At 47.7% G+C, this 25,062-nt stretch overlaps 1 protein-coding gene across 1 annotated transcript in view; it reads right to left on the bottom strand.

Moving 5' to 3' along the window:
- The window catches only part of Onecut1 (one cut homeobox 1), a 28,369-nt gene extending 9,736 nt beyond the window's left edge, over positions 1-18,633 (bottom strand). Inside the window, exon 1 of the mRNA XM_057768785.1 lies at positions 17,529-18,633. Within this exon, the coding sequence (XP_057624768.1) occupies positions 17,529-18,633 (1,105 nt within the window). The remainder of the gene's footprint in view (positions 1-17,528) is intronic.
- Between the last annotated feature and the right edge of the window lie 6,429 nt (positions 18,634-25,062).

Below are 25,062 nucleotides of genomic sequence, written 5' to 3'. Positions count from 1 at the left end.
ACAGACAAACAAATGAATGAATGAATGAATGAATGCAAACAAAACAGAAAAATTTAAAGGAGAATTGCATTCCTCAAATGTGCAAGCTTGGTAAAAGATAGAGGAAGATGGAAGAGAAGCATTTGACAGTAAAGGAAGCAAAAGAGCTGTGGCAGCAGAATCCGAGATGGAATTCTGTACTGGAGAACCATGCTCTAAGGACATCACAGAGTCACCCGACAAAGTTGAGCAGTGACCGAACATGAGAATATTCTCGTTCTTACGAAAACACTAGATATTTTGAGGTAAGGGGTCATGATGAATGTAGTCTGCCTTCAAGGAAAATAAACCTACATGGGAAGAGAGCAAACATGAAGCAATTTGGACACTAACCACTGGTCAGTGTTCACTGGTGAGGAGGGCACCCCAAATGGCCTTTGTTCTATTTATCTTTGCAGATTTCCATAATTTGGAATGAGTTTCAAATGAAGATTTAAACAGCTTCCTGTGCTCCTGAATGGTATTTAATGACACTGAGGCATGTTCGATTGTAAATACTCTATCAAGTTAATTTTGTAAAAAAATAAAAAAATTAAGGTATATCTTATATACAATTGTATTGTATTTGCGTCTGTGTGTGTGTGTGTGTGAGAGAGAGCGAGAGCGAGAGCGAGAGAGAGAGAGAGAGAGAGAGAGAGAGAGAGAGAGAGAGAGAGAGAGAGCGAGAGCGAGCAGGTAGAGGTCAGAGGAAAACTAGGGGAGTTGGTTTTCTCCTCCCACTATGAGGGTCCAGGAGATTGAACTCAGGTTATCCGACCCGTGGCAAGTGCCCATTTACACATGTGCCATTAAAAAGCTAGAAGGAAAGCATGTGGGCTCCAGAGGTCAGGGAGGACTGGAGCAAAACAGCATCATGTGGACATGGCAGGACCCCTGCACTCACGCGCTCACGGCAGCTATGGCTGCCAAGAGAAGACCTGCACAAGACCAACCAGCCAACACCCCAGCATGGACTGGGAAGGGGTTCCCAATCCCCCACCCCTAACTGAGGAGCTATGAACTGTTGACAGCTTCTGGGGGAGGGAGAGTTAGTTCCCTTTAAGTGTGGGGTACTTGGTTGGGTTGCTATGTTCTAGTGGACGGCCTCACACCCATGAGATTGTCGGCAGCATAAATTGGACTCAGTGGGGTTTTTTTTTTTTTTTTGAATAGAGGCCATGAAGTTTGGAGGGTAAGGAGAGTAAGGAAAATCTGGGAGGAGTTAGGAGAAGTGGGTGTGGGTGATATGATTGAAATCCAGTGTGGGAAATTCTCAAAGAATTAACAACAGTGTTACAGCTCTTTCAAGCAAGAAAGAACGAATCCAATATATAGAAAGGTATTCTCTCTTGGTTTTAGAATGATGAACAATTTTGCCCTGTTTCTTTGTTATAATCTTATATTTTCTAAAGTTTCAATACGGGCATCAAATGCTTAGAGGGAAAAACATCTTGAAAATCAAATCTTTGGTAAAACATCTATAATACTGCAGGCTGCTGTGCCATTCGATAATGCAAAAGCCCTAAATACAGTGAAATATTCAAGGATAGGAATGGTTGCTGGAGAAGACATGTGAATTATGATACTTCTAAAATATAAAACCATAAAACTTTAATTCCCTGAGCAGTTTATAGACCAATGTAAGTGTCTAAAAATAGGAGATTGATTAAATAAATTATAGCACAACTATAAAATAGAAGATTCATAAATGTTTTCTGGCATTAAGTTCTCTGAGAGCAAAGGTAGAATGTGTGCTGTGTGGTCTTGCAGATTATGAGCATCCTTATCTTTACATAGCTATTGAATGAATGAATGAATGAATGAATGCTACTCATATTAGTTTGGGAAGGGGAAATGGTGGAATTACTAGGGATTATTATGTTCTCTGTTATTCTTTCATGTGTTCTCAAATATTACACTGTAAATGCAATAACATGAGACATTTTTATTTATAATTTTTATATTTAATTGTGTGTATACCTCTGTGCCTCTATGTGTGTGCATGTGGCTACAGTGCTTGTGGAGGCCAGAAGAGGGCATTAGATTCCCTAGAGCTAGAGTTACACGTGATTGTGAGCCAGTTGACATGGGTGCTGGAGGTATACTCTCTCAGCCTGCCAGCCGACTCTCTAGCCCCTGGGTAGCTTTTTAAAGATAACCTGGAATAGAGGAAACCCTGTTGAAGTTGGGACCACTTTCCACCTCCCTGGAGCATGGTCACCTTGTTTGCCACTTCACTACTTTGTCACTCAGGCTGCTGCACTGGAGCACTGCCTGATGTGGAAATAAACATTTCTAGAAATGTTGAAAGAATTAAAAGTCAGTCAAAAGAATTAAAACAAGACGCATTCTCCATTTCCCCTAGAAACTTCTAGATGGAGGGATGAAGAAGCCTTTAATTATTTACAAAGAAGATCACCCACCCTACACACACAAACACACACACACACACACACACACACTTTGGAGAGCACAGAAGAATCAGGTTCAGAAGTCCCCCACCTCACCCCGTATCCCTGTACAGATAACCAACCCTTTTGGTGTGTGAATATACTTTCAGTTATTCCTGATGGAATGATACGTACCGAAATTTAAAGTGTTATATTATTAGCTTCAGTATGGAGTACTTGAAAACACACAAAAGTATAGTGACAACCTTAATAACAGGAGAATGGGTTAGGAAGAAAACTTTAAATGCCTATTTATGTTTAACTTTTTAAAAATTATCATTATAAGACATATATGAAAATGCATATTTATTAATTGGAAACAATCCTTTCATTTTGGGGCTCATGGGACAATCATGCAAGTAACTCTGGTACTAGGTAGTTTTGTGAACTAGATATAAGCCAGGGTGATCTGGGAGGAAGAATTTCTAGAGAAAATTCCTCAGACTGGCCCGGAGATGAGTTCATGGGAAATTCTCTTGACTAATAGTGGGAGGCCTCAGCCCATCATGAGCACCCCTGGCCAGGTGGTCCTGGTTATGTAAGAAAGCAGGCTGAGCAATCTATGAGTTAGTGACGGTAAGCAGTGAGCTGCATTCCCTCCTTAGTTTCTGTTTCGTTCTTTGCCTCTGATTCCTCCCTTGACTTTTTCCTTCATGATGCACTGGAAGCTGTAATATAAACTTCTTTCTCTCCCAAGTTTATTTTGTATTTTAATAAGGGTGGGCTGGCTTGGAACTCACAAGAGATCTGACTGCCTCTGCCTTCCGGGTGCTGGGATTAAAGGCGTGTGCCACCATGCCTGTCCCAGTTTGGTTCTGGACAGTATTTTATCACAGCAGTAGAAAGCAAACTAAGACAACTAGATTAAAGAAAAGCAGAATTCTCTTTCTGATGAAATAATGCTTGTGTTTTGAGTGCTGTTCCCACCACAGGGTGACTCACAACTCAACCAAGACTCGCCAGCACTTGCCCACTGCACACACATATGTAGTCTTTGCTGACAGATTGGTGCCCTGTTCTTAGGGTTACTTTTGTTCCTCTAACAACAGGGGTGGGTGTGTCTAATCCCTTGCATTGGTTCTCTAAGAGCCCTATGTCCTCGGAGACAGCGATTGGCTGGGGTGGGAAGGACTAGCTACCACACCATCACAGTTGTTCTGTGGGTAAAGGTACCCAAATGCCCATCTTCGCAAGGCAGGGTCACAGAAGTTACTCCCCACCAGACCTGTGCCCCAGGATGCCTGCCCCATCTTACTTTAGATGGAGCTCTCAGACTTTACTCCCCACCCTCATGTTTGTAGCCCATGTCTCTTAGCTACTACTCAGCTGTTCATCTGCCCCCTCCATTCCAGGATGCTTTCAAAATCGCGAACCTGATCATTTCATTTCACAACTGGCCACAGCTGCCTTTAGCCCCGACTCCCAGAGGCCCCTGACCTTGTACAGACACACAAGGTCTCTACCAGTACTTTTAAGGTTCCTCTTTCGTGTGTCTGTATTTTGTCCAGTGCCTGATGTATGAGTGTTTCTAGCCAGGCAGTGTTTGGGCAAATAAAGGAACAGGGACACGCTGAAGGTTTTTCTATAGGTCCTTCTCAGACTGTACACATATGGGAACCTCCTTGGGACCCTGTGAAAATACAGACTTTGATGCAGGAGGGCAGAGTTCCTAGCTGATGCTGCTGGTCTCTGAGACTCACCCAGAGAAGAAAGGATGCATAGAATCAGGATAGCTTTCAAGTCGGAAGAGTGTGCATTTGGAATTAACTCTTCCTATCTTGAAATCATGAGTGTACTTTAGAATTGAAAGAGATGAAAAGAAGTTAGAGATTTTATATACAGTCCCTGTGCATACTGAACAAGGCTATGGGCTATTCCAGAAGTAAGAGAAAGTAAATAAAAGTCACTTGGTATTAAATTCCCAGGACCAACTTTTTAAAAATCAGGGTCTTACATAGATCTACTGGCCTTGAACTTCTTCCAGGTTCTCTTGCTTGAGCATTAGACTGCAGGGGATACGGATGTGTATCGCTACATCACGCCACACCTGGGGATCTTTCCTTTCCTCTACTTCTCCACCAATCTGATATTCTCCCCTGGAGGAATGCGAGATGTATGATACTTTGTTCTCCATTACTGAAGTCAGAGACTGGAAGATGCTTTTGTTGCTGATGGGAAGGTGTTGCTGAGCTGGGGGAAGAGAGAAGCTGCCAGCTTTATAATAATTCAGATCCAAGAAATTTGCAGAGAACAAAAGGTATGGGCAACTCATGCCTGTAGTTTCAGCACTGGGGAGGTGAAGACAGGAAGATGAGAAGCTCAAGGCCAGCCTGGGCTACAGAGTGAGCCAGAGATCAGCCTGGGCTACATGAGAGAAAATTATTTTAAAAACGAACGAACAAACAACTACAGAGGGATTTTAGCTCAGGCTCCATGCATTCTGTTCCTGCCGTCCTGACTTCAGACTTAATCCCATCACATTCTCTAGGTCTTTAGAAGTTTCCTTTCACTACACCTAGACTTCTTCCTGCAAGACACTTTGAACTTAACACTCTCAGCTCCTGGAAGAAGCACTTGAACAGCCTGTTGTCTCTCTCCACCAGTCCTATTTCCTGGACAAGTGTGCAGTGCCTTTGGGTCTTCCTAGAGCCAACTGCACTAGGGCAGAGACTCAGGAATTCAGCAATTCTTCCCAGACCTTCTGTCCCTCCCTATACTCTGCCCACAATGGACTACCTTTCCCTGACAAAACCGGTATCTAGTAAGAATCAAGTCCTGAGAAAAATGACAATACAGAATGCTCAGGATGTATTTGAAAAAAGTAGGATTTCTGCCTCTTCCCCGCCACCACCTCCCGTTCCCTCCCCCTCCCCCAATCAAGTCTTCCTCCCTCCTCAGCCCAAAGAGCAAGCAGGTTTCTCTGCCCTGTGGGAGGTCCAAGGACCACCCACCTCCATCCAGGTCTATTAAGGTGAGCATCCAAGCTACCTGGGCTCCCACAAAGCCATTATGTGCAATAGGATCAAGAACCCATTGCCATTGTTCTTCAGTTCTCAGTAGTCCTCATTGTCCATTATGTTCAGCGAGACCGGTTTTGTCCCATGCTTTTTCAGACCCCGGCCAGCTGGCCTTGGTGAGTTCCCAATAGAACATCCCCTTTGCCTCAGTGTGTGGGTGCACCCCTCGCGGTCCTGAGTTCCTTGCTCGTGCTCACTCTCCTTCTGCTCCTCCTTTGGATCGTGAGACTTCAGTCTAGTGCTCCAAATCTTTAATAATTAAATAAATTAATTAATAAAAAAATAAATTAATTAATTAGGCTAAAACACATGTGTGTATCTTGCACCCACTGTATGCCCAAAATGCTTCCATACTATGGAAGATTCATAATCAGATGAATAGGAAGGAAAGATGTTACAGATGAAAGAGCAATCTTTCAACCTTATGAATTTTCTATGAAAAATGGATGGAATACTAAAATCAAACTAGGTAGCAAAATTAACCAACTAATACTAGTAAAGCATATATTTGTAATGAAAAAAAAAAAAGAAAAAAGTAGGTTGAGTGGTCAGACCAAAAAACAACCCCAAACAAACTCCCCAAACCACCTTCTTCCTCCTCAATGTTTAAACTATTTAATAGTGTTTTCAAAAGACTATGTATCATGTATATAGAATCTGAAAAGGTTACAAAATGAGATCTTTTTAAAAAAAGATTTATTTATTTATTATGTATACAGTGTTCTAACGGCATGTATGTCTGCATGCATGCCAGAAGAGGGTGCCAGATCTCATTATAGACGGCTGTGAGTCACCATGTGGTTGCTGGGAATTGAACTCAGGACCTCTGGAAGAGCAGCCAGTGCTCCTAATTTCTGAGCCATCTCTCCAGCCCCAAAATGAGCTCTTAAACTCATCCAGCACCCAACAACACAACAGGAGAATTTGAACACCTCTGTTGTATAAAGACATAGGGAATTTGTTTCTCTTTTTGTGATGCCAGGGATACAACCAAGTGCTTGAATAAGCACTCCACTGCTAAGCTACATCTATGCCCATTGTCTGTCTGTCTGTCTGTCTGTCTGTCTGTCTGTCTATCTATCTATCTTCTATTGTTTATCTATCTATCTATCTATCTATCTATCTATCTATCTATCTATCTATCTATCTATCTTCTATTGTCTATCTATCTATCTATCTATCTATCTATCTATCTATCTATCATCTATCTATCTTCTATTGTCTGTCTGTCTATCTATCTATCTATCTATCTATCTTCTATTATCTATCTATCTATCTATCTATCTATCTATCTATCTATCTATCTTCTATTGTCTATCATCTATCTATCTATCTATCTATCTATCTATCTATCTATCTATCTATCTATCTATCTGTCTATCTTCTATTGTCTATCTATCATCTATCTATCTATCTATCTATCTATCTATCTATCTATCTATCTATCTATCTATCCATCTATCTATCTATCTTCTATTGTTTATCTATCTATCTATCTATCTATCTATCTATCTATCTATCTATCTTCTATTGTTTATCTATCTATCTATCTATCTATCTATCTATCTATCTATCTATCTATCTATCTATCTATCATCTATCCACCTATCATTTATTGTCTATCATTCATTTACCATCTTCTCTCTACCATCTACATACCTATCTATTTACCCATCCACCTATTTATCTTCTATCTTATCTATGTTTAAAAATTAGTTTGCATCACATATCCACAAATCTCTAGACATAGTTGTTTAGCCTTGCTTGCTTTTGAGTTTTGCATTATGTAAGAACGTTCTGCTTCATATGTGCACACCTTACATTGGACTGTTCTGTTTTTTTTTCTCTTCAGAGTAAAAGTTCCAGCAACTGTCTTTTCACATTTCCAGGAATGCTGTGAGTTTAGAATTACACAAAGAGTGGAATTACTAGACGCGTGTGGACCCATGGTTATATGATGACAACAAATCTGTTTAGCAAAGATGCTAATTTACACTCCCATGGTAATATATAGGTAGTGTATATGTGTTCATGAAAATCCATGTTATCCCTGTCAGCTTGTCTCCCTGGAACACAGGCAGTAGAATCTTACACTGCAGCACTTCTGTGCCAAGAGACAATGCTCTTGACTGCATGGGCTGTTAGCTCCCGAGCACCTGAAGAGAGAGGTGAGCCAGAGACTACCATCCAGATTGAGTACCGTGCCCCACATCTTGTCTAATCCTAATATAGGTGGACAGGACACTAAATGGAGATAAGAGATAAAGGTGTCCACTGGGCTTTGCCATGGTCCCACAGTCATGATAGGAGGCAATCAACGGCAAAATGAGACCTGGAAGGAACTTGAAGGCCAAATCCTTCATTTTACACTTAAGGGGATGGAGGCTCAGAAAGGTTAAATTACTTGACAAGGTCTAAGAACTAATTACTGCATGAACCTCTCCCTAGGGTACTTGATTCTTAATCCAGAGTTGCATACTTTTAGTAATTTAAGACAGCATGATGTCATGGATGAATTTCTCAAAGAATGAATAAAATATTATATTAAAAAGGCAGCATGACATTGATTCATAATGATCTTAAATATTCAAATAATCTATCTATTTTTAAAGGTAATTGTTTAACTTTAATGACTGATGAATTTGGTAATGCACACTTCTTTGCTTATGGTGTGCACTGGAGTGATATTCAATGGGATGAGCGGAAGAAAGAGACAACCTCAGTTATGGTTTCAATATGCAAAGTTAACTGTACTAAGAGACACGGGTCTCTTGAGGAAAATAAAATAATCCCCAATTAACTTATTGATGATTCTTATTCTTGGATAACGTTCTCAGGAAAATGTAAAGGCACCTCCTTAAAAGGAGAGAGAGAGAGAGAGAGAGAGAGAGAGAGAGAGAGAGAGAGAGAGAAGCAAACTTCAAATTCTTAAGTTTCGATTCAACTCTCTTTTATGAACATAATAAAGTTATCCTAGGAGGCTGGGGGCCTTGAGGTTATGGCAGGACAGTCTCAGTGAACTTCTGCTTTATAATGTGAGACTACTTTACAATGGGACACGGAAAACTCATTGAAAAGGGACCAATTTGGAGGAGATGCTTAGTGCTCTTCAGAGTGAGCATAATAATTGACCATGCTTGTAACCCAGTGCAGGCGACTCTGACTCCCTCACTACAGAGAAAAGAGTCCAGCTGGGGAGGGGAGGTTCAGCACTTAGGGAAGCGCTATGAATCTGCACAGGAAGCGGCTCCTGCAGCCTACAGGGGAAATGCTCGCTCATGTTTACCATGGGAATTCTCTGCTTCCCCACTCCTGCTCACCCGCCTCGTTCCTCTCTACTCCAAGGAGCCATTCTCCTTTTAAGAACATTTCTTTAGGGCTGGAGATGGCGCTGACTGGGTGGTGTGCTTGCCTCAAACGCTTAAAGGACATGGATTGGATCCTCAGCGCTGCATAAACTGGGCATGGTGGCATACCCCAGCACTCAGGAAGTGGAGACAGGAGGATGAGAAGTTCAAGGGCATCCTTGGTTACACAGTGAGTTCAAGACTGGTCTAGGCTACATAAGATACTGCTGCCTTCTTTTTCGGGGCGAATGTTTACATTCAACAATGTCTTTGGTTTGATAATAAAAGCCTTCTGTGTGCCACCCCCCTTTCAATGATAGAATAAAGCTCAGTAGGTGTTCATTACTTTGGGGCGAGGGCTTGGAGGGAAAGAACACCTACTGATTTTGCCCAAGAGTGCTGACTATACCATACTGCGTTACTTCTTGCTCAAGTTTTCCTCCTGGCAGCCATTTTAATCAGCACTTCTCCTATTTAATGAGCATGGAGTGCCATTACATAATCACCCCGCTCGCCAGATTGATGATGAAAAGAGGAACTGATTTTTCCAGCTGCATCATTGGAAGTAAACGTTAACTTTCTTTCTGAGTCCTTCGTCTAACAGCATTAGCGTGACAAATATGTCTTTCTCTAGCATAAGTAATTAGAATTTAATCACTTTAACTGCATCTTAATTACCCCAAATGAATTGAAAGGACATTTAATAGCAAAGATTAAATTGCCTTAATGAACGATTTTTGTGACTCCATCAATACTGGAATCACGGTAGCCGCTCCTCACCCACTCACCAAGATGCCTACGATGAGCGCCACTGTCACTAGGTGGCGTGCTTCACACGCTTGCGCATTTAGCACCCCCCCACCTCCAAATCCTCTGTTTAAAAAGGCAAGAGGAAAAGTGAGAAGCTCATCATTTGCTGTGTTCCTCTGATAGCTTCTCTTAGAGACTATGCGATCATCATGTTAAAAGAAAGGACTTATGGTAGAAACTGTCCATACTCGGTACCCCGGGACATACGCAAAGAATGAAGGGCGGCGGGTGCACGAGTGCCTGACTGAAACTGAGCTGCTCTCAATCACCAACATACATGCAGAGCTTTCTGTCAGTTTGCTCTGTGTGTGTGTGTGTGTGTGTGTGTGTGTGTGTGTATGTGTAGTCTTAATGTATGGATAATAGGCAGGTGTTGGTAGAACAGAGCCCAAGGCAGATGAGAACATCGGCCTCGGAAGCATGGGTGGTCTTGGGCCTTTGGGCCTTCCTCCAGGCATGGGTCCCAGAGGGCCAAGCTTGCCCGCAGAGCACATCTAATGAGATGGGCCTTTCCCATCAATAATTGTTTAAGTGAACAAGGAGAGAGAGAGAGAGAGAGAGAGAGAGAGAGAGAGAGAGAGAGAGAGAGAGAGAGAGGAGCTTTATGTCTGTTAGCAACCACTCTGACTGCTTCCTTGGAGCAATTAAAAGAAATCTTGCCTATACATCTGAGAAGAAAGAATGTTTCAAAAAATTTTCCTTGAGAACCCAAGAAGAAAGATTTATTCTCTAATTTCAAGAGCTTTATGATGCATGGACCCTGTTAAATGGATACTTTAAAGGTTAGGCTGGCCCATGGTGGTGCACACCTTTAAACCCAGCACTCAGGAGGCAGAGGCAGGCGGATCTCTGTGAGCTCTAAGTCAGCCTAGTCTACAGGATACATAGAGAAATCCTGTCTTGGGAAAAAAAAACAAAAAAAAACAAAAAACAAAAAAAACCCAAACAAACAAGAAATCAAAAACCAATCGAGAGAGAGAGAGCGAGAGCGAGAGCGAGAGCGAGAGCGAGAGCGAGAGAGAGAGAGAGAGAGAGAGAGAGAAGAGATAGTGTGTCAGATATCCACATTCTGAATGCATTGACTGTGGTCTGGAACTGTCCACAGAAGCCAGTGGTGGAGAATATGCTTGGCCAGTGCCTTGGGGAAACTGAGTCCAGGGCACCAGTACACTCCAGTGAAGTGACCAGAGACAGCTTATTTCAACCTACTACAGAGAACATTGGAGAAAGCAAAGAAAACTACTACACCCCATATAGATTCCCAGACCTCCACGCACATTAAGGTCACCTGGGAGCCCAGGTCACACCCCACTCAATTAGACTGGAATATCTGGGGTTGCAGCCAGACATTAGTTGTTTAAGACTTTAAGTGATTTCTATGTGTAGTAAGACTTATGAGCCATTGGCATAGACAGAGTATTAAATGGCAATGTCTACCGCAGCATGTAATAAACAGAAGGTGAACAACCAGCTTAAATTCTCTCCCTTTCCAATGGTATGACAGAGCTGACGAATTGTCTTCTAGGGTTGGGCTCTGCTCAGCTGTTGTCTTATTAAATCTACACATTAGAGGGATGGAAATGTTCTAGAAGCTATTTGTTCCATTGTAACATCTTTGGGATGAAACCTATGTAGCAGATAGAACATTAAGACCTTGATAAATAATTGTAAGTTTGTATCAAATGGTCACATTGTCACATGGCTGGCCTAGTCACCTTTCACGTCAGCAAGAAAGTAGGCTTTATCAGAGGGAATATAATAGTTTTAAAATAAAAGCCTGTAAAGTGGATAAGATAGGAATGGAAGACTGTGTACTAAACTAATTTACATTTGAAATAAGACCTTCCTTCTTCACGGACTGTGAGACTGACATTTTCCATGTAGACAGAATGTGGCTATCTTCTGAAGGTGCTCACCGGTCTTATTCAAATGTCGGCACACAGAAAATAATCTGCGATGCCTATGGATTGAATTTGTATTATAAATGTGTTCAATGACAAACATAACTTCATGAGATTCTTTTTCTGTAGCAACCTTTGGTTGGGGGGGGCATTCAATTTTACCAAAGTGTGGAAATCTTAGTACTTAATTAGGGTCTGAAATGAAACCCTTTTGAGCCACTGGGGGGTTGAGTTACAAAAACGAGCGTGTGTTTAAATACTTTATTATATGCAGTTTACAGAGAACACTGGGCATTGCCACTTCAAGGACGTGGCTGCCACTGGCTATGGAAGCCCAGGAGTGAGACACCTGGGAACCTCCTTCTAAATTACCCACAGCCATTAGAGTTGAATATTTCCTCTTCTTGACAAGAAAACCAAGAATGGATTTTTACCAGTATGCTCTGTAAGAACTGTTGCTTGGGAGAACTTTGGGGACCAGCGTGTTTGATTCGCTGAATTTGCCACGGATGTGGAAGGATGATGACATCAAGCAGCTAGTGTAACAACCTCCTTAAAGACCTGGTAGATTAGAGATGACTATAGATTTTTCCCCAGCACGGATCAAAGGGACTGAATTGAACGTTTTAGCTTAATGATCCAACTCTTGTCACACCCACAGGGACGCAAATTCCGATTTTATATGCTGGTGTGCACGTGTCATGCCACGTGGGGACAAACCAACCAGCCCCTGATCTTTGACGACGGTTTTGATCTTTTTGACGACCCGACAGGGCCAGTGTTTATTCTGGAGGGGTCTCCCGCTCTCAAAAACTTCGGAATATTTGCTATTAATGTTTCTTTGCTGCAGCGTGGAATCCTGTACCTTCCCAGTTGCCTCTTTAGAGATGGAGTCCAGCCTTAGGCTGCTAGGCGGTGGGGATCTGTCCAGGGTCCTGACTCTGGGCCAGGGTTCCATGCCTGCAGGCTCCGACAGCGCTTTCACTCACCCCACGGGAGAGGAAAACAAAGGCTTCCAAGCTTAAGGCCTGGGGGCTGCGTTCTGACTCACTCTGGCCAGTTTGCTGGGAAGCAAGCCAAACAAAGGAACTGTTAATCTGTGCGGACTACATTGGTCCCAGCTTCCGACTTCAGACTGCCAGGGTCACCTCTGCACTCATCGTTCCTCTTAGGTAAAAATATGTCAGAGAGCTTAATTCCGGGGCATGGAACCGCAATAGTCACCCTTTCTGGGTAGGTTAGAGTTCGGGGTGTAATTGGTAGGGAAGGTAATCGTGTCTTCCTCGATAGGGGCTTTTGATAGGCATCCTCTTCCTCCTCCACGCCTTCTTACTACCAAAATACTGCTTAAAAAATCTTTAGGACTAAAATGCTCTAAAAACAAAGCCTCGGCCAGCCTAAGTCTATCTCCTGTCCCCTCGCCAGGCGGCCACTAGGGGGCGCGCGCAGCGTCCTCTGCGCTGTCACCCCAGCTGCAGCAAAGCTAACCTAGGTTCCAAAGTCCCAGAGCAAAGCCAGTTCACCCCTGACTCTGCTGAGCTCGCAGGGGGCAAAAAGCGTCAAAGATAGTCACATTTTAGGTTTTGGAAAGGCTTTACTGCTACGAACTACCTGTACTATTGTAGTTTTAAGCGACTGGGTCTGAAGTGATCGCAGGACGCTGACCCTGGGTCTTTGGGGATAACACTCGAATTATCCAAGGATCTCCGGGTTGCATCCTGGAGTCGGGGTGATAGGTAGGCACCTTCTGAACATGCCATGGGGTTTGTTTCTGGTGGGCGTCCTTCTTTGCCGGCCACAAAATCACCACACCGCAGCCACCAGGTCTCCTTCAGCCTCAGAAAGCAGGCTTAACCCGGTACAAAAACTACAATCGCTAATCATCGCCACAGGCCCCCATCAACCTCGCTGCACTTCCTCTCCTCATGGGATGCCGGTTGCCACCAACAAAAAACGCACAAAGGCAACTATTGTCCCACCGAGGGGACAGATAGTCTGTAAGAAAGACGTCGCTCAGAGCCTTCTGGTGACTGTCCCCAAGTCCTTTTGACTTTACATCCGCTTGGTGTGTGTGTGTGTGTGTTCTGATTACCCCAGTTCACCCCTACCATTCATCTCTGGAGGCTCTAGGACTCTCGGTTGCCTTCTGATAACGGGTTATCCCTTAGCCACGCTGAGAGAAAGCAATCCCAGGCCTTGACCCCAGCCTCCAAGGCGGACACGGTCGGTCGCGCCCTGCCGGCCCTTTGTTTAAGCAGCAGAGGGCTAGGAGCAGCTGCACCACGGGAGAGTCACAGTGCTGGGCGCCAGGGAATCGGTGTGGTGGTGCCGCCTTCCCTTCCCACTCTGGAGCCCGGGAGCTCTTCCATTCCTGGCATCTCTCATGCCCAGTCCACTCCCCCCCCCCAGTCTCTCCACCCAGAATTCTTCTGGGATTGAACAACTTCGGTTCTTCGGGGCCAGTCTGGCTCTCCTGCCTGGCTCTCGCTGCCGGGGCAGAACCGGACACTTGAAATGTCACTGGTCGGGATAAATATTAACACAAAAGCAAATGGACGTGTGCAGAGCCAGTTATCAATCAACCAGGCCGCAAGGCCACTCACAGCAAACACGGCCCAGGTTGGGTTGGGCAAGACTTTCTCAGGGCTACTTCCAGGTAGACCACCCCCCCTCCAGCCCTTAGTTTAGATCTGCCTCTAGCACAAAGGAGCAAATACCCGACCCTAAGGGGGCGAAGTACCGGGTGCGGAAGAGCAGGCCATCTTCACGTAGGGCTCTGGAGGTCTCCTCACCTCTGGCAGGGCTGAGTGCTCAGCACACAGCTTTGCCTGGGCTGAGGACCTGAGCCAACACCACCTTCTGTGAGTGCACAGTGTTAGTCGCACTCACTTGTGGGTGTCTCTTGCAGTCTCTTCCCGTGCTGCCAAAGCCTTCTGGAATATTTAATTGGAAGCTAATCTCCTCCTGTCTTGATAGACGCCCATGTCAGAGGCGGGGCACCCAGCTTAGCTTCCCCACCCCACTCGGGACCAGAAGCGGCGTGCATCTGGTCACGCTGCGTTTTAATGAGCAGCAGCAAGCATTACGTTGAGGCAACATATATTGATTTTTAAAAGGTAGTTAATTTGGTGAGAATTTCCTCCAGTCTTTCATCAGCACTTGTAATTTATACATTCTTCTGGCGCCTCCCCAAACATACTGCCACGTGCAGAGGACTCTGACCCTCCAAACACGCTGCTTGGAACGCGGGTCCCAGAGAGGCGACTGAAGAAACCACTCTTCCCCCAAAGAGTGAGGGAACTCGGTCAGGCCTTACAAGGTGCTTGAGAAAAGATGAGGGTTTAGTCTTAAGGGCTACAGCTAGCAAAACTGCAGTGGCTGGTGATGGGGAGCCGGCCCTGAGTTCCTGCGGCTGTCTAGGCAAAGCTTCAGACTATCAGTCCTCAGACTCCATCACTGAGGCCTGCCGGTCACCTTCCCAAGGATCAGAAGCTTCGAAGAAGAAGAAGAAAGAGGAGGAGGAGGAGGAGGAGGAGGAGGAGGAGGAGGAGGAGAAGAGAAGAAGAAGAAGAAGAAGAAGAAGAAGAAGAAGAAGAAGAAGAAGAAGAAGAAGAAGAAGAAGAAGAAGAAGAAGAAGCAGCAGCAACCAGGCTGACTGTTCTTTAGTTACTCAAAAATGGGCCTTGACTTTCGAGGCAGAGTGGATGATTCTGGGTTTCTTGCATGTGCACCCTGCCCCTCATGGCAGACTTAGGTTCCAGTCTTCTCACTCCTTTATGTTTCAGAAACAAAAATGAAAGAGGTGGTGCTCCACTCCGTCTTAGGACACCCAGTGTCCTTGGGATCAGTGTCAGCTTGAGCCTCCTACTTTCCACACATTCTAGGAAAAGGTCACATGCTTGGAGCCAAGAATAACAGAGCTAGTCATTTGGACCTAGTGTACAGACACCCTTTGGTGACCTTCTGGGTCCCATGAGCACCTGCTCAGCACCCAACTCATGCCTTTGGTGTGCAGGTTCTAGAACTTAGTCTTCATTCACTGGGCTCCCCAGCACCAAGCACCAGCCCCTCCCCAACTCAGCTTTCTTATCTGGAAGTCAGGGGGCTTTGCACAGGATAGACAGGCTAGGTTTCCAGGACGAGGCACTCAGCACAGGACCTACCAGTCCCTCCTTCCAGGGTGTGACTGAAGACCATGTGGGGTGTCGCTGATGTCTGGAGTGTCTTCACCAAGTGGTGGGATGGGACTTTAGCGAGAGAGTACGGCCTTTTTATCCATATTTCCGCGCCCCACACAGGCTAGCCTCAGAGCCCTCCCTACCTGCCTGGAAGTCGGGAGCCCTGGCTTCAGGCGAGGGTGCTATGGAAGGTTCTGAGGGAACAGTGGGAGAGCAGCAAGATCAGCTGCACCGCGGGGACTCAATGGGCCCACCAGGGGCTCCAACACCACAGAAAGTCGTAGTGGAACCGTGAGGCTTAGGCATTCGGTCGGCCCTCGGTCGGGCCAGGGTCGCCTTATCCTTTGCCTCACCTCACTCCTGGGAGTAATAACCCTAGCCTGCCTTGGGAACTTTAGAGCAAAGAACTGAGTGAGTTAGCCTGGAAATTCTGGGCGGCCAGAGGCTGAAGCAGCGTGGCACCTACCACCGAAGGCCTCTAGAGCCCAGATGCAGGGAACACTAGGGTAGCCCGCGCGGGCTAGGATCCCAGGCTAGTCCGCACCTGCCTTTCCTCCGCTTCTCATTGGTAGGCACCGGGTGGGGGAGGGGGATCGGCCTCATGCTTTGATTTTAGTCGGTGAAACGGCTCAGTGCCCTCGGCTCAGAGCGGATTGACTGTCTCTCGTTCTCTAGGGACGAATTAATGGAGAACGATCAGTTAATTAACAAACCCTCATTCCAGCGTTTACCTTTCTTTTCACCAAGACTCAGACCTGGGTGCAGGGCTCAGATGAGGCTGCATGTGTCTTGAGGCCGGGTGGGGGGTGGGGTGGGGGGACTTGGACACAGGAGTCAATCAACGCGGTAACCTCCACCCAGGTCTCATGAACACAGTCCGCCACTAGGCTGCCCTCTTCTCGCCTCTTCAAGGGTCGCCGAGTGTGTCTGAATCCCTGGTGCGGTTCATCATCTGGGCTCAGCTGTCCACTAGGTCTCCTGACCCACTACGGGAGTCAGGCATGTGCCTGCACTTGGCAGCTGAGACTTTCAGTGATCAAAATCAAACAGCCTGCTAGGGGTTTGGAACTGGGAGCCCGGCTTGCTGATTTGGGGAACATTTACATACTCGCACCCAAGAGCACAGAGACTTAGATGAAAAATCACGAAAACGAAAAAGCGAGTTGTCAGCGGTGATCCCTGGGCTCAACGGGAAGTACCTGGGGACCTGGTCACTGTCTGTCTCTGTCCCTCTCCTTTCCACAGCCGGTTATACGCGCAGCCCATGTGTGGTAGGTAACCCTGGCGAAGCCAAGTTTGGAATCTGTGTACACACCCTACCGAAGTGTGGCTCCCCGGACGTGCGGTGCCAATAAAATGGGGTAAGAGTGGGTGGCCGCAGGCAGCTCAGCCAAATATTGACTGGCAGCGTGAGCAGCGCCAGTCCCGCGCCGGGTATGTGCCTTGTGCAAGCGGAGCTAGTTTTAGGTTTTCTTCGTCCCTTCCTAAACCCGCTATGTTCCTCTGAGAACCACACAACCAGTGTTCCACCAGGTTCTAAGAGTCTCTCGGCCTGAGGCTCAAAACCCTGCAGTTCTGTCCCCGAGCACAAATGCGACCCCGAAGCCATGGTGGCTGCCTTGTTCAGTCTTCGAAGCCTCCCACAGCCCAAAGCACTGAGCCCCTGGAGGAGAATGTCGGTTGCCTAAGCTAGCTCTCCCAGGTCTAGGAAAGAAAGGGGAGGCGGAGCGGGACGAAGCGCGCCCAGCCTTCTCTCATTCCCTCCCACCTTCAGTCCCTTATCTCGCCCACGCGCCCGTCGGCTCACCTGCTAAACGGAGCGCGGACATGCGCTGGAACTCTGGCTCCTGCAGCCACTTCCACATTCTCCGGAAGGTTTCCCGGCCGGACTTGAGTTTGCTCCAGGGCTTGGGGTTTCGCAGCAGGTCCGAAAGGGTCCCCTGGGAACGGCAGAGCACCCTCTGCGCGAAGATGGCCTGTGGGATGCTGTAACGTTTGAGCTCGGTGGTGATACGCTGAGCCACCTCTTTGGTATTGATCTCTTCCATCTGCCCTGAATTACTTCCATTGCTGACCTGCGAGCCGGTCACCGAAGGGTTGGGCTCCCGGGCTGTGCCCAGGAGCTGTCCGTGACCCTGGGCATTCAGGTGGGCATGGGGATGGTGCGGAGGAAGGCCATTGATAGACACCATGCCGGCCGAGGTGGGCGTGAGGTGCTGCTCTCCGTGGCGACCGAGCATGGCAGGGTGGTGGGCTTCAAAGCCATTTGGGGTAAGCATCTTGTCGGTGGGCATAGCCGCTCCGGGATGAGCATAGTGGGGAAGCCCTTGCTGGGAGTTGTGAATGCTGCCCAGACCGGAGCCAGAGAGGGGCGAGAGGCTCTGGCCCATGCCAGCCACGTCCTTGTGGTAAGGGGTATAGAGGTTATTCATGGAGGCTAGCCCGCGCTCATCCCGCATAAGAGTGAAACTACCACTCACGTTGCCCGCCAGGCGCTGGTGGTGGTGTGGGTGGTGGTGGTGATGGTGGTGGTGATGGTGGTGAGGGAACTTGTCAGACACAGTGGAGATGGGCGGCAGCGGCTGCAGAGGGGTTAAGGTGGTGTAGGTGGTGGGCATGCTCATACCTGGGGGAGTTTCACAGGCCATGGTCATGGTGGGGTGCAGGGGGCCAGTCAGGCTGTGCTCAGGGGCGCGGTGGTGGTGGTGGTAATCGCTGCCTCCGCTGCCGCCGTCCAGCAGGGACGCCATGCCCATGGAACGCGGGTGCGCCGGAGGCAGGTGGCTGCCGCGGTGCCCCACGGAGCTGCGCGCGTGAGGGCTGCCGCCCAGCAGGTCGGCAGGGGCGGGCACCGGCTCATGGCTCACCCCGTGCAGCTCGCCGATCGCCTCCATGGTCAGCTGCGCGTTCATCGTGATGCGGGCGAGCGGGCTGCAACATCGATGTGGCCGGGCAGAGGCGGCGAGGGGCACACGGAGTCCAGTCTTCACATCGGCTGCCGGCGACTGTGGCCTTTCTTTCTCTCACTGTGGGGATCTGTGTCTCTCTCTCTTTCTCTGTGTGTCTCGCCTTCTCGCTTGCTCCCACCTTCCCCTCTGCTTTTTTTTTTTTTTTTTTAATATTAATCTCCAAAAAGGATCCGCACTGTTGGGAGAGCGCGGTGCCCCCTAGCCTGCCCAGCCCGGCCCCCTCTCGCCCCTCTCCTTAGAATCGTGCTGCCCCCGGCTCCCTTAACGCGGCCCGTGCGCCTGCCGCGGCTGCTGTTTGCCTGCGCCGCCCGCCAGCTTGAGCCATGGCTCGGTTACTGTTGCAGACTGTGGCCGCGATTCGGTAGCCGCCGCTGCCGCCGCTGCCCGCCCTCACGCCCGCCGGGCGCAGCGCGCATGCGCGCTTCTAGACCCCGCCCCCGCGGTCCCAGAGCAAGGGCTCCGTGACGTTCCAGTACAAATGAACCGGAGTGGGGGGGGGGGGGAGAGCTTTCTCGGTGGCGCTGGAGGGCCCCGGAGCGGTGCGCACGTGCACGGGACGCGCGCAGAGCGCGACCTGGAGCCGCTGCCACAGTCCCCGGAGGCTTGCTTTCCCCCTGGTCTTTCTCCCTGCCTCCCTCTCGCTTCCCAGTCCCAGACTCTGTTGCCTGGCTTCTGTCACAGTGGGTCAGCTAGATTAGAGAGTTAAAGTTCCTGGGTCTGAGTGGCTGTTTGTCTGTGCAGGTTACCCGCGAGGGGCCGGGAATTGTGCTATGGCCCTCGCCCACTCTTCCACTCGCCCCCCCCCCCCGGGCTTTATTCCCTGGAAGGTCGCTCATTCCCCATCCTTAAAAGCCTGGGCTACGGGTCCTAAGAGGTGTATACCTTAAAGGCCTATGTCAGCATGGCCGCAGTTGATCTGGCACCTACATCCTCCTGGGTACTCCTAGATCCACCTTTCCCCATCTGAGCCAAAGCCAGAGGATCATACAGTGCCTTGCGTCCAGATCGAGGCCACATCTCGCTGTCCCAGACTTCAGAGGAGGTCTTCCATTATGCTCCCAATTAAGGCGGCTCTCCACTTCTGTTAACTCTGCTTGGAGGATCGTGAGGTGGACTAAAGAGAGTGCCTGGATGGGCTCCCTGGTTAACATCAGGGGTTGGTCTTTTAGTTACTCTATAGCCTTCATAGAAAAGCACCTAGAGGCTGCTGCTGTTCGGGAGGAGAACCCACGCAGGCAGAGTGCACGCAGCCGCGCTGGTCTCTGCTTGGCCCGCAGGGACGCTTTCCTCTTCCCGGCGTCCCTGCAAGAAGCCTCCAGATTTGAAAATCAATTCAGCTCTGGGCATAATTGCGCCCCTGTCACAGTCACGCTCCAATCCGGAATTGAACCCGGGCCTTTAGCCTGGTGGGGACGCGTGGGGAGGCCCCCAGTGTGGGACACACACCCGGCCGCCACATGCCGCGGCTTTCTTTTATTTACAAAAGAAAGAAAGAAAAAAGTCCGTAACAAAAGGCAGAGCCTTGTCTGCTTAGGTGCTTTTATCCCTTGGAGAAAGGACAGATGTGCCCATTGTCAGGCCCTTGGCAGTTATGGCCGGGTCAGCGCCGAGCCTCAGCCCGGGGCTAGCGGTGTTCATAATAAGGATAGTCTCAGAGCCGGGATTTCAGGGCTCAGTTACTGAACAAAGTGTCTGAGGCCTGCTATGTGCCAAACACAGAGCCCATTGCCTATAACTGTTTTTCAGAGGCTAGGACTGAGTCGTGGTGGTGGTGTCTGTGAGGAAAATTTGGTATATGGTGAATCCTGGGGCCGAAATCCCATCAACTAAGGCACACAGGGGCTCATCTCTTAGCTTAGGTCCCTGCCACCAACAGCCCAAGACTACTTCAGGCCAGTCAAGGTCAGTGGGTACAGCAAGACTTCCTAGAACACTGGGCTCTGGGACTTAATTTGCTGGGTCTCATCATCAGAAAGCCCCCATCCTATCCCAATAACTCCTGTAGATTCTAATTTTTGTCTATTTGGCCATGATCATTTAGGAATCTGGAGTCACTTACCCCCCAGGAAAAAGTCTTTGGGAGGGGATACACTGGCTAAAACTAAAATTACACTAATTTAATTTATTTTTAAATCATCTCTTCAGACACATTCAAGGATAAAATATTTTCTCTTTAGTAAATCAGCTTCAGAAGCCAAATCCACATTTCTTTATTATTTTTGAGCCCCTTTCCTGTAGTATAGAGTACTTGCCTCTCATATAAGACCAAAGGATGAACTAAAGCAATCTAGGCTAAACTGTTTCTGCCATCACATTTTAATTCCATTGGAATGATTGCTCTGCCCTGTGACCGTCTCTTCCTGAAAGACAGTTCGTTTAAAAAAATTAAAGAAATTAGTATACAAATTGTTCATCCTCCAGTCCACTAGAGACTTAATCTTGGAACTCCTCCTTCATGAAGACTCCTGGCTGAGGTCCTGGAGCCCACCTGAAGAAGGGTGGGCTCATGGGAGCTCAACTCTGCTCAGTCAGCAAGGGACTTCATCAAAAATGTGGGTTGTTTCAGCTTTGGTTCCCAAGGGAGAAAGGGAGTTCTGGAAGGATCTCTTGGCCTTGCTCACTTCAGTGTTTGACACCGCACTCCTTACAAAGGACTCTGAATCTCGCACTGCAGGACTTGGTTCCCGAATCTCCCTCTTCCTCCTCTTCCATTTCACACCTATTACTGAAGCATCATTTTCCTGTAGTTGCTGAGTCAGAAGCGCCCTGTCTTTTGACCTCTCAGAAGCATTTCCTGTCGCCCAGTATGGTGTAGAGAAAGCATGTTTTTCTCCTCTGGCTTCTGAGAGATTGTCAAATGCTAGGGGACTGGGTTATCTTTTGTTATCTTGTTTCCTCATCTTCTCAGAGTGCCCAGCACAAAGCTTGGCTCCCTTAGGTGTACTCCAAGGAAAGAGAACAAGAGTCTGCAGAAGAATTCCTTGAAACTGGAGAGGTAAATGTGTGAGGGGAAGGAAAGGGCGTCAATCCCAAGAAACTGCAGGAGAATTAAAAAAAAAAACAATGCCCAAAATTATATTAAAACATACGTGTTTTAAAAACAGGAACTACAGGCTCAACTAGATACTTGTTACATGTATTTTCATGTTGGAAATCAGCTTTTTTTTTTTTTTTTTTTTTTTTTTTTTTTTTTTTTTTTTTTTTTTTTTTTGCTACTGAGGACTGAACCTAGGGTCTTGAGCTGGACAAAAACTATCACTGATGTTTATTTTGCAAATGTCTTAAGTGCCTGGGAGAGGTAGGTAAATGAAATTTGTCCTCTGGTAAATAGACTTCAGTTTGCAGGAAACACCCTCAGACTTGGGGGAAAAGGCCACACAAGGTTCTCTAAGAAGGGTCCATGCTGTGCAGTCAATGGCTTACTTTTCTTCGTGAGTAGTAGAGATATAACATGGACCATTCCAAAGACATGGCATCAAGTGCTCAGTTTCTGTTTGGTGTCTGGCAGTCCTGGGGTTCAGCAAATATTCCTATCCCGGGCTTCAGGGTGAGAGACCCTTGGTTACAGCTTCTGAAGCCTCCAGCATTTCTGAAGCTTGCGTGGCTAGCATGAAACTCCTGGGGAGGGACCTGTGGGCAGCGTCTGGTTAGAGCAGAACCCTTGATAAATGGGGTGAAGGATTTGATTACAGAAACTTCCAGCAGGGTTCTACTGTCTTCCTCTAGAGTCTTTTCATCTCTGGAGAAAATTTATTCAGAAAATTGCTGTTTGTGCTTCGAATAGACAAGAATTTTAGAATAAGTGGTCTGGTGCTGTATTATTGAAAAAATTAAAACAACAAATTAATTTCCAGTTCCATGCGATGTGACACACCCTCCCAAATCCCGCTCCCGCTCCACAGGGGGAAAATAGTGACTTCCCATTCGGGTGGAGGACGTGGGAACCAATGATTCTAGCGGCTCTCTTCAAACTTTGCTCCTGTATTTATTTTCTATATGGTTTTTGTTCTATCCGACTAACCTCCCTCCTCTTTTTCCTTCCTAAATATTGCTTTGCGCATGAAAATGATTTTAAACTCAGCATTTTTTTTTTGTGCCACCCGTTCTTTCATCTCCTGTCCCCTCACAGTCCCAAAGAAGATGCCTGCGGAAGGGCGGTCAGCTCCCTCCAACCCCAGCTTACATGGAGTTCCAGGAATTGCTTGGAGCCGCCTCGGTGGCGGTCAGAGAACTGACCACGCGAGAGCATCTCTGGTTACTTCCTGGGCAAGGAAAAAAACCGCCTGCTCTCCCGGGACCCTGGGTGAACTATCAACGGATTCTTCTGGGTTGAAACTCTTTCTGGGAGTAGCCTACTTTGGTAAAGGCTCTGCAGGTCTTCAAGCCAAGAACGCTGAAGAGGTGTCACACTGGTCCTGGGACTGAGGGAGAAGCTTCTAACTCCTGGGTGACAGGTGGCAGGGCCCAGCGCTGGACAAGGTTAGCCTCACTCCCTGGAAATTGGCCTTCTGTAGTCTGACTTTCAGTGGGTTTTCTCTTTTGGTTAGAATTCTATATTAACGGAGGAGGAACCCTAACCAAGATTGTGAGAAGACGACGGGACTTTTCAGATTTGGGACAGCGGTGAACACTACTTTTCTAGCCCTCGTCTTTTGGAAGTCCGCGACGGATTAGCAGTGGCCGTCTGATGGTGGAGAGTGTCAAAGCTGGGAACTGAAAAGGCAGGGGTGAGAGTGAGGACCCTCCTGTTGATGTCATTCAAAGCGACTCAAAGTAAGGAAAACTCAGAGGGGTGGACCAAGCGCCAATTGTATTAGCGACGCTCTCTAGAACAACGTTCGTCTCCGACGTTGTAGATGATTACTAAAGAGCAGAAATCAACAGCCACCACCCAGCCTCCGACGCGCAGGGCTGGGAGCAGCCAACCTACCCCAAGCCCGGCCCGACGCATGCCAACTTGGCGAACTCCACCGTCGCCCAGCAACGCCGCCGACGCAGGCCCAGAACAGCTGCACTTGGGAAGGAGGAAAACTCTTTAAACAAATCATTTTGGTGTCTAATCAATTAGTGTTTGCGCAGTCAAGTACCATAGATTTAACAGAATAATCGTTACTGCCCTTGTCTTTATTTGACCCGCAGACACCTAGAAGATTTAAAAATAAAACGCAGGTGTTCTGAGCGCCTGCCCTGTTGCCTGCACCTCCCTCCTCGGCCTGCTCTGCTGGGTTTGGCTTTTGGTTTTACCAAGACAGGGGTGGGGTGGGGCGGAGGAACTCATATTTTTCTTTGTCCTTCACTTTCCTACTTCACCCTCCCCCATTCCCGACTTGGCCCTTCACAAATCAGTCTCCTTATCGGTGTGTCCCCATCCTTGATCTCTGACCCAGAGACTCTGTGCCCTGGCCCTTTTGCTTGATGGTGTAGGATTATGGAGTGGACCGCAGTCAGTCCACTGGTCCACCCCAGTCTCCAGACGTTGGCCCTCATGCGCCTTTCAGAACCTGTCCAAGACACAAGGGGTCTAGTGCTTGACCTTCAGTTTCTATGGAGTTGGGGAAAGACCTTGGCCTGGCATGGGTCTTGCTCCACAAATCTCTCTCCCTCTCTCTCTCTCTCTCTCTCTCTCTCTCTCTCTCTCTCTCTCTCTCTCTCTCTCTCTCTCTCTCTCTCTCTCCTCTCCTTCTCTTTCTCCCTCTCCTAAAGGGAAAAAGGAAAAGTAGAAAAGCTTTGGTCCACATCCCATTACCCTGTCACTTCCCCACTGGTAAGTGGGGTATACCAGCCCGTGGGACTGAAGAAGAGCCAAGCCAGAGGTTTATTAAGGTAAAGGGTACTGCCTATCAGAGGCAGGCTTCTCTAGGCTGGGGTCATCCCAAGGTCTATGAGTCCATTTGGAAGGTCTCCAAACTCTTGTGCCTTGTGTCTTTTACAGATTTCACACGCGGATCCTTGTGTGTGTGCGTGTGCGTGTGTGTGTGTGAAGTGTATGTGTAGCTGGTTAGATACACTAATGTGTTTCCCTACGCCTGAGATGAGGTCCCAGACTACCGAAGGATGTCAGTAGGGCCTGTGGAAATATGTCCATGCAGGTGAGAAACTTTGGAAGACCCAGGCTGAATACTTGCAACCACTGTGAAGCCGATGCACCTAGGTTGCTGGTTTTGTTAAATGCAAGGCTGTAACTCTACAAGCAGGGCATAGGTGGGGGGTGAAACTGCAGGTGAATCTACCTTCCGGCCACTTTGCCAGCCCCTCCAGTGCCAGAGGCCCCAAACACTCCAGAGTGTTACCACCTGGTTGGAAATGCCTGGTGCCCCAGGTTCCAACATCACTAGAGGAACCTTCTTTTCAAAAATAAATGATTAGAATGTG

This window comes from Chionomys nivalis, chromosome 4 (genome assembly GCF_950005125.1).
Source record: "Chionomys nivalis chromosome 4, mChiNiv1.1, whole genome shotgun sequence".
Taxonomy (NCBI): domain Eukaryota; kingdom Metazoa; phylum Chordata; class Mammalia; order Rodentia; family Cricetidae; genus Chionomys; species Chionomys nivalis.
Note: the sequence above shows the minus strand (reverse complement) of the source record. Positions and strands in the feature narration are given on the sequence as shown.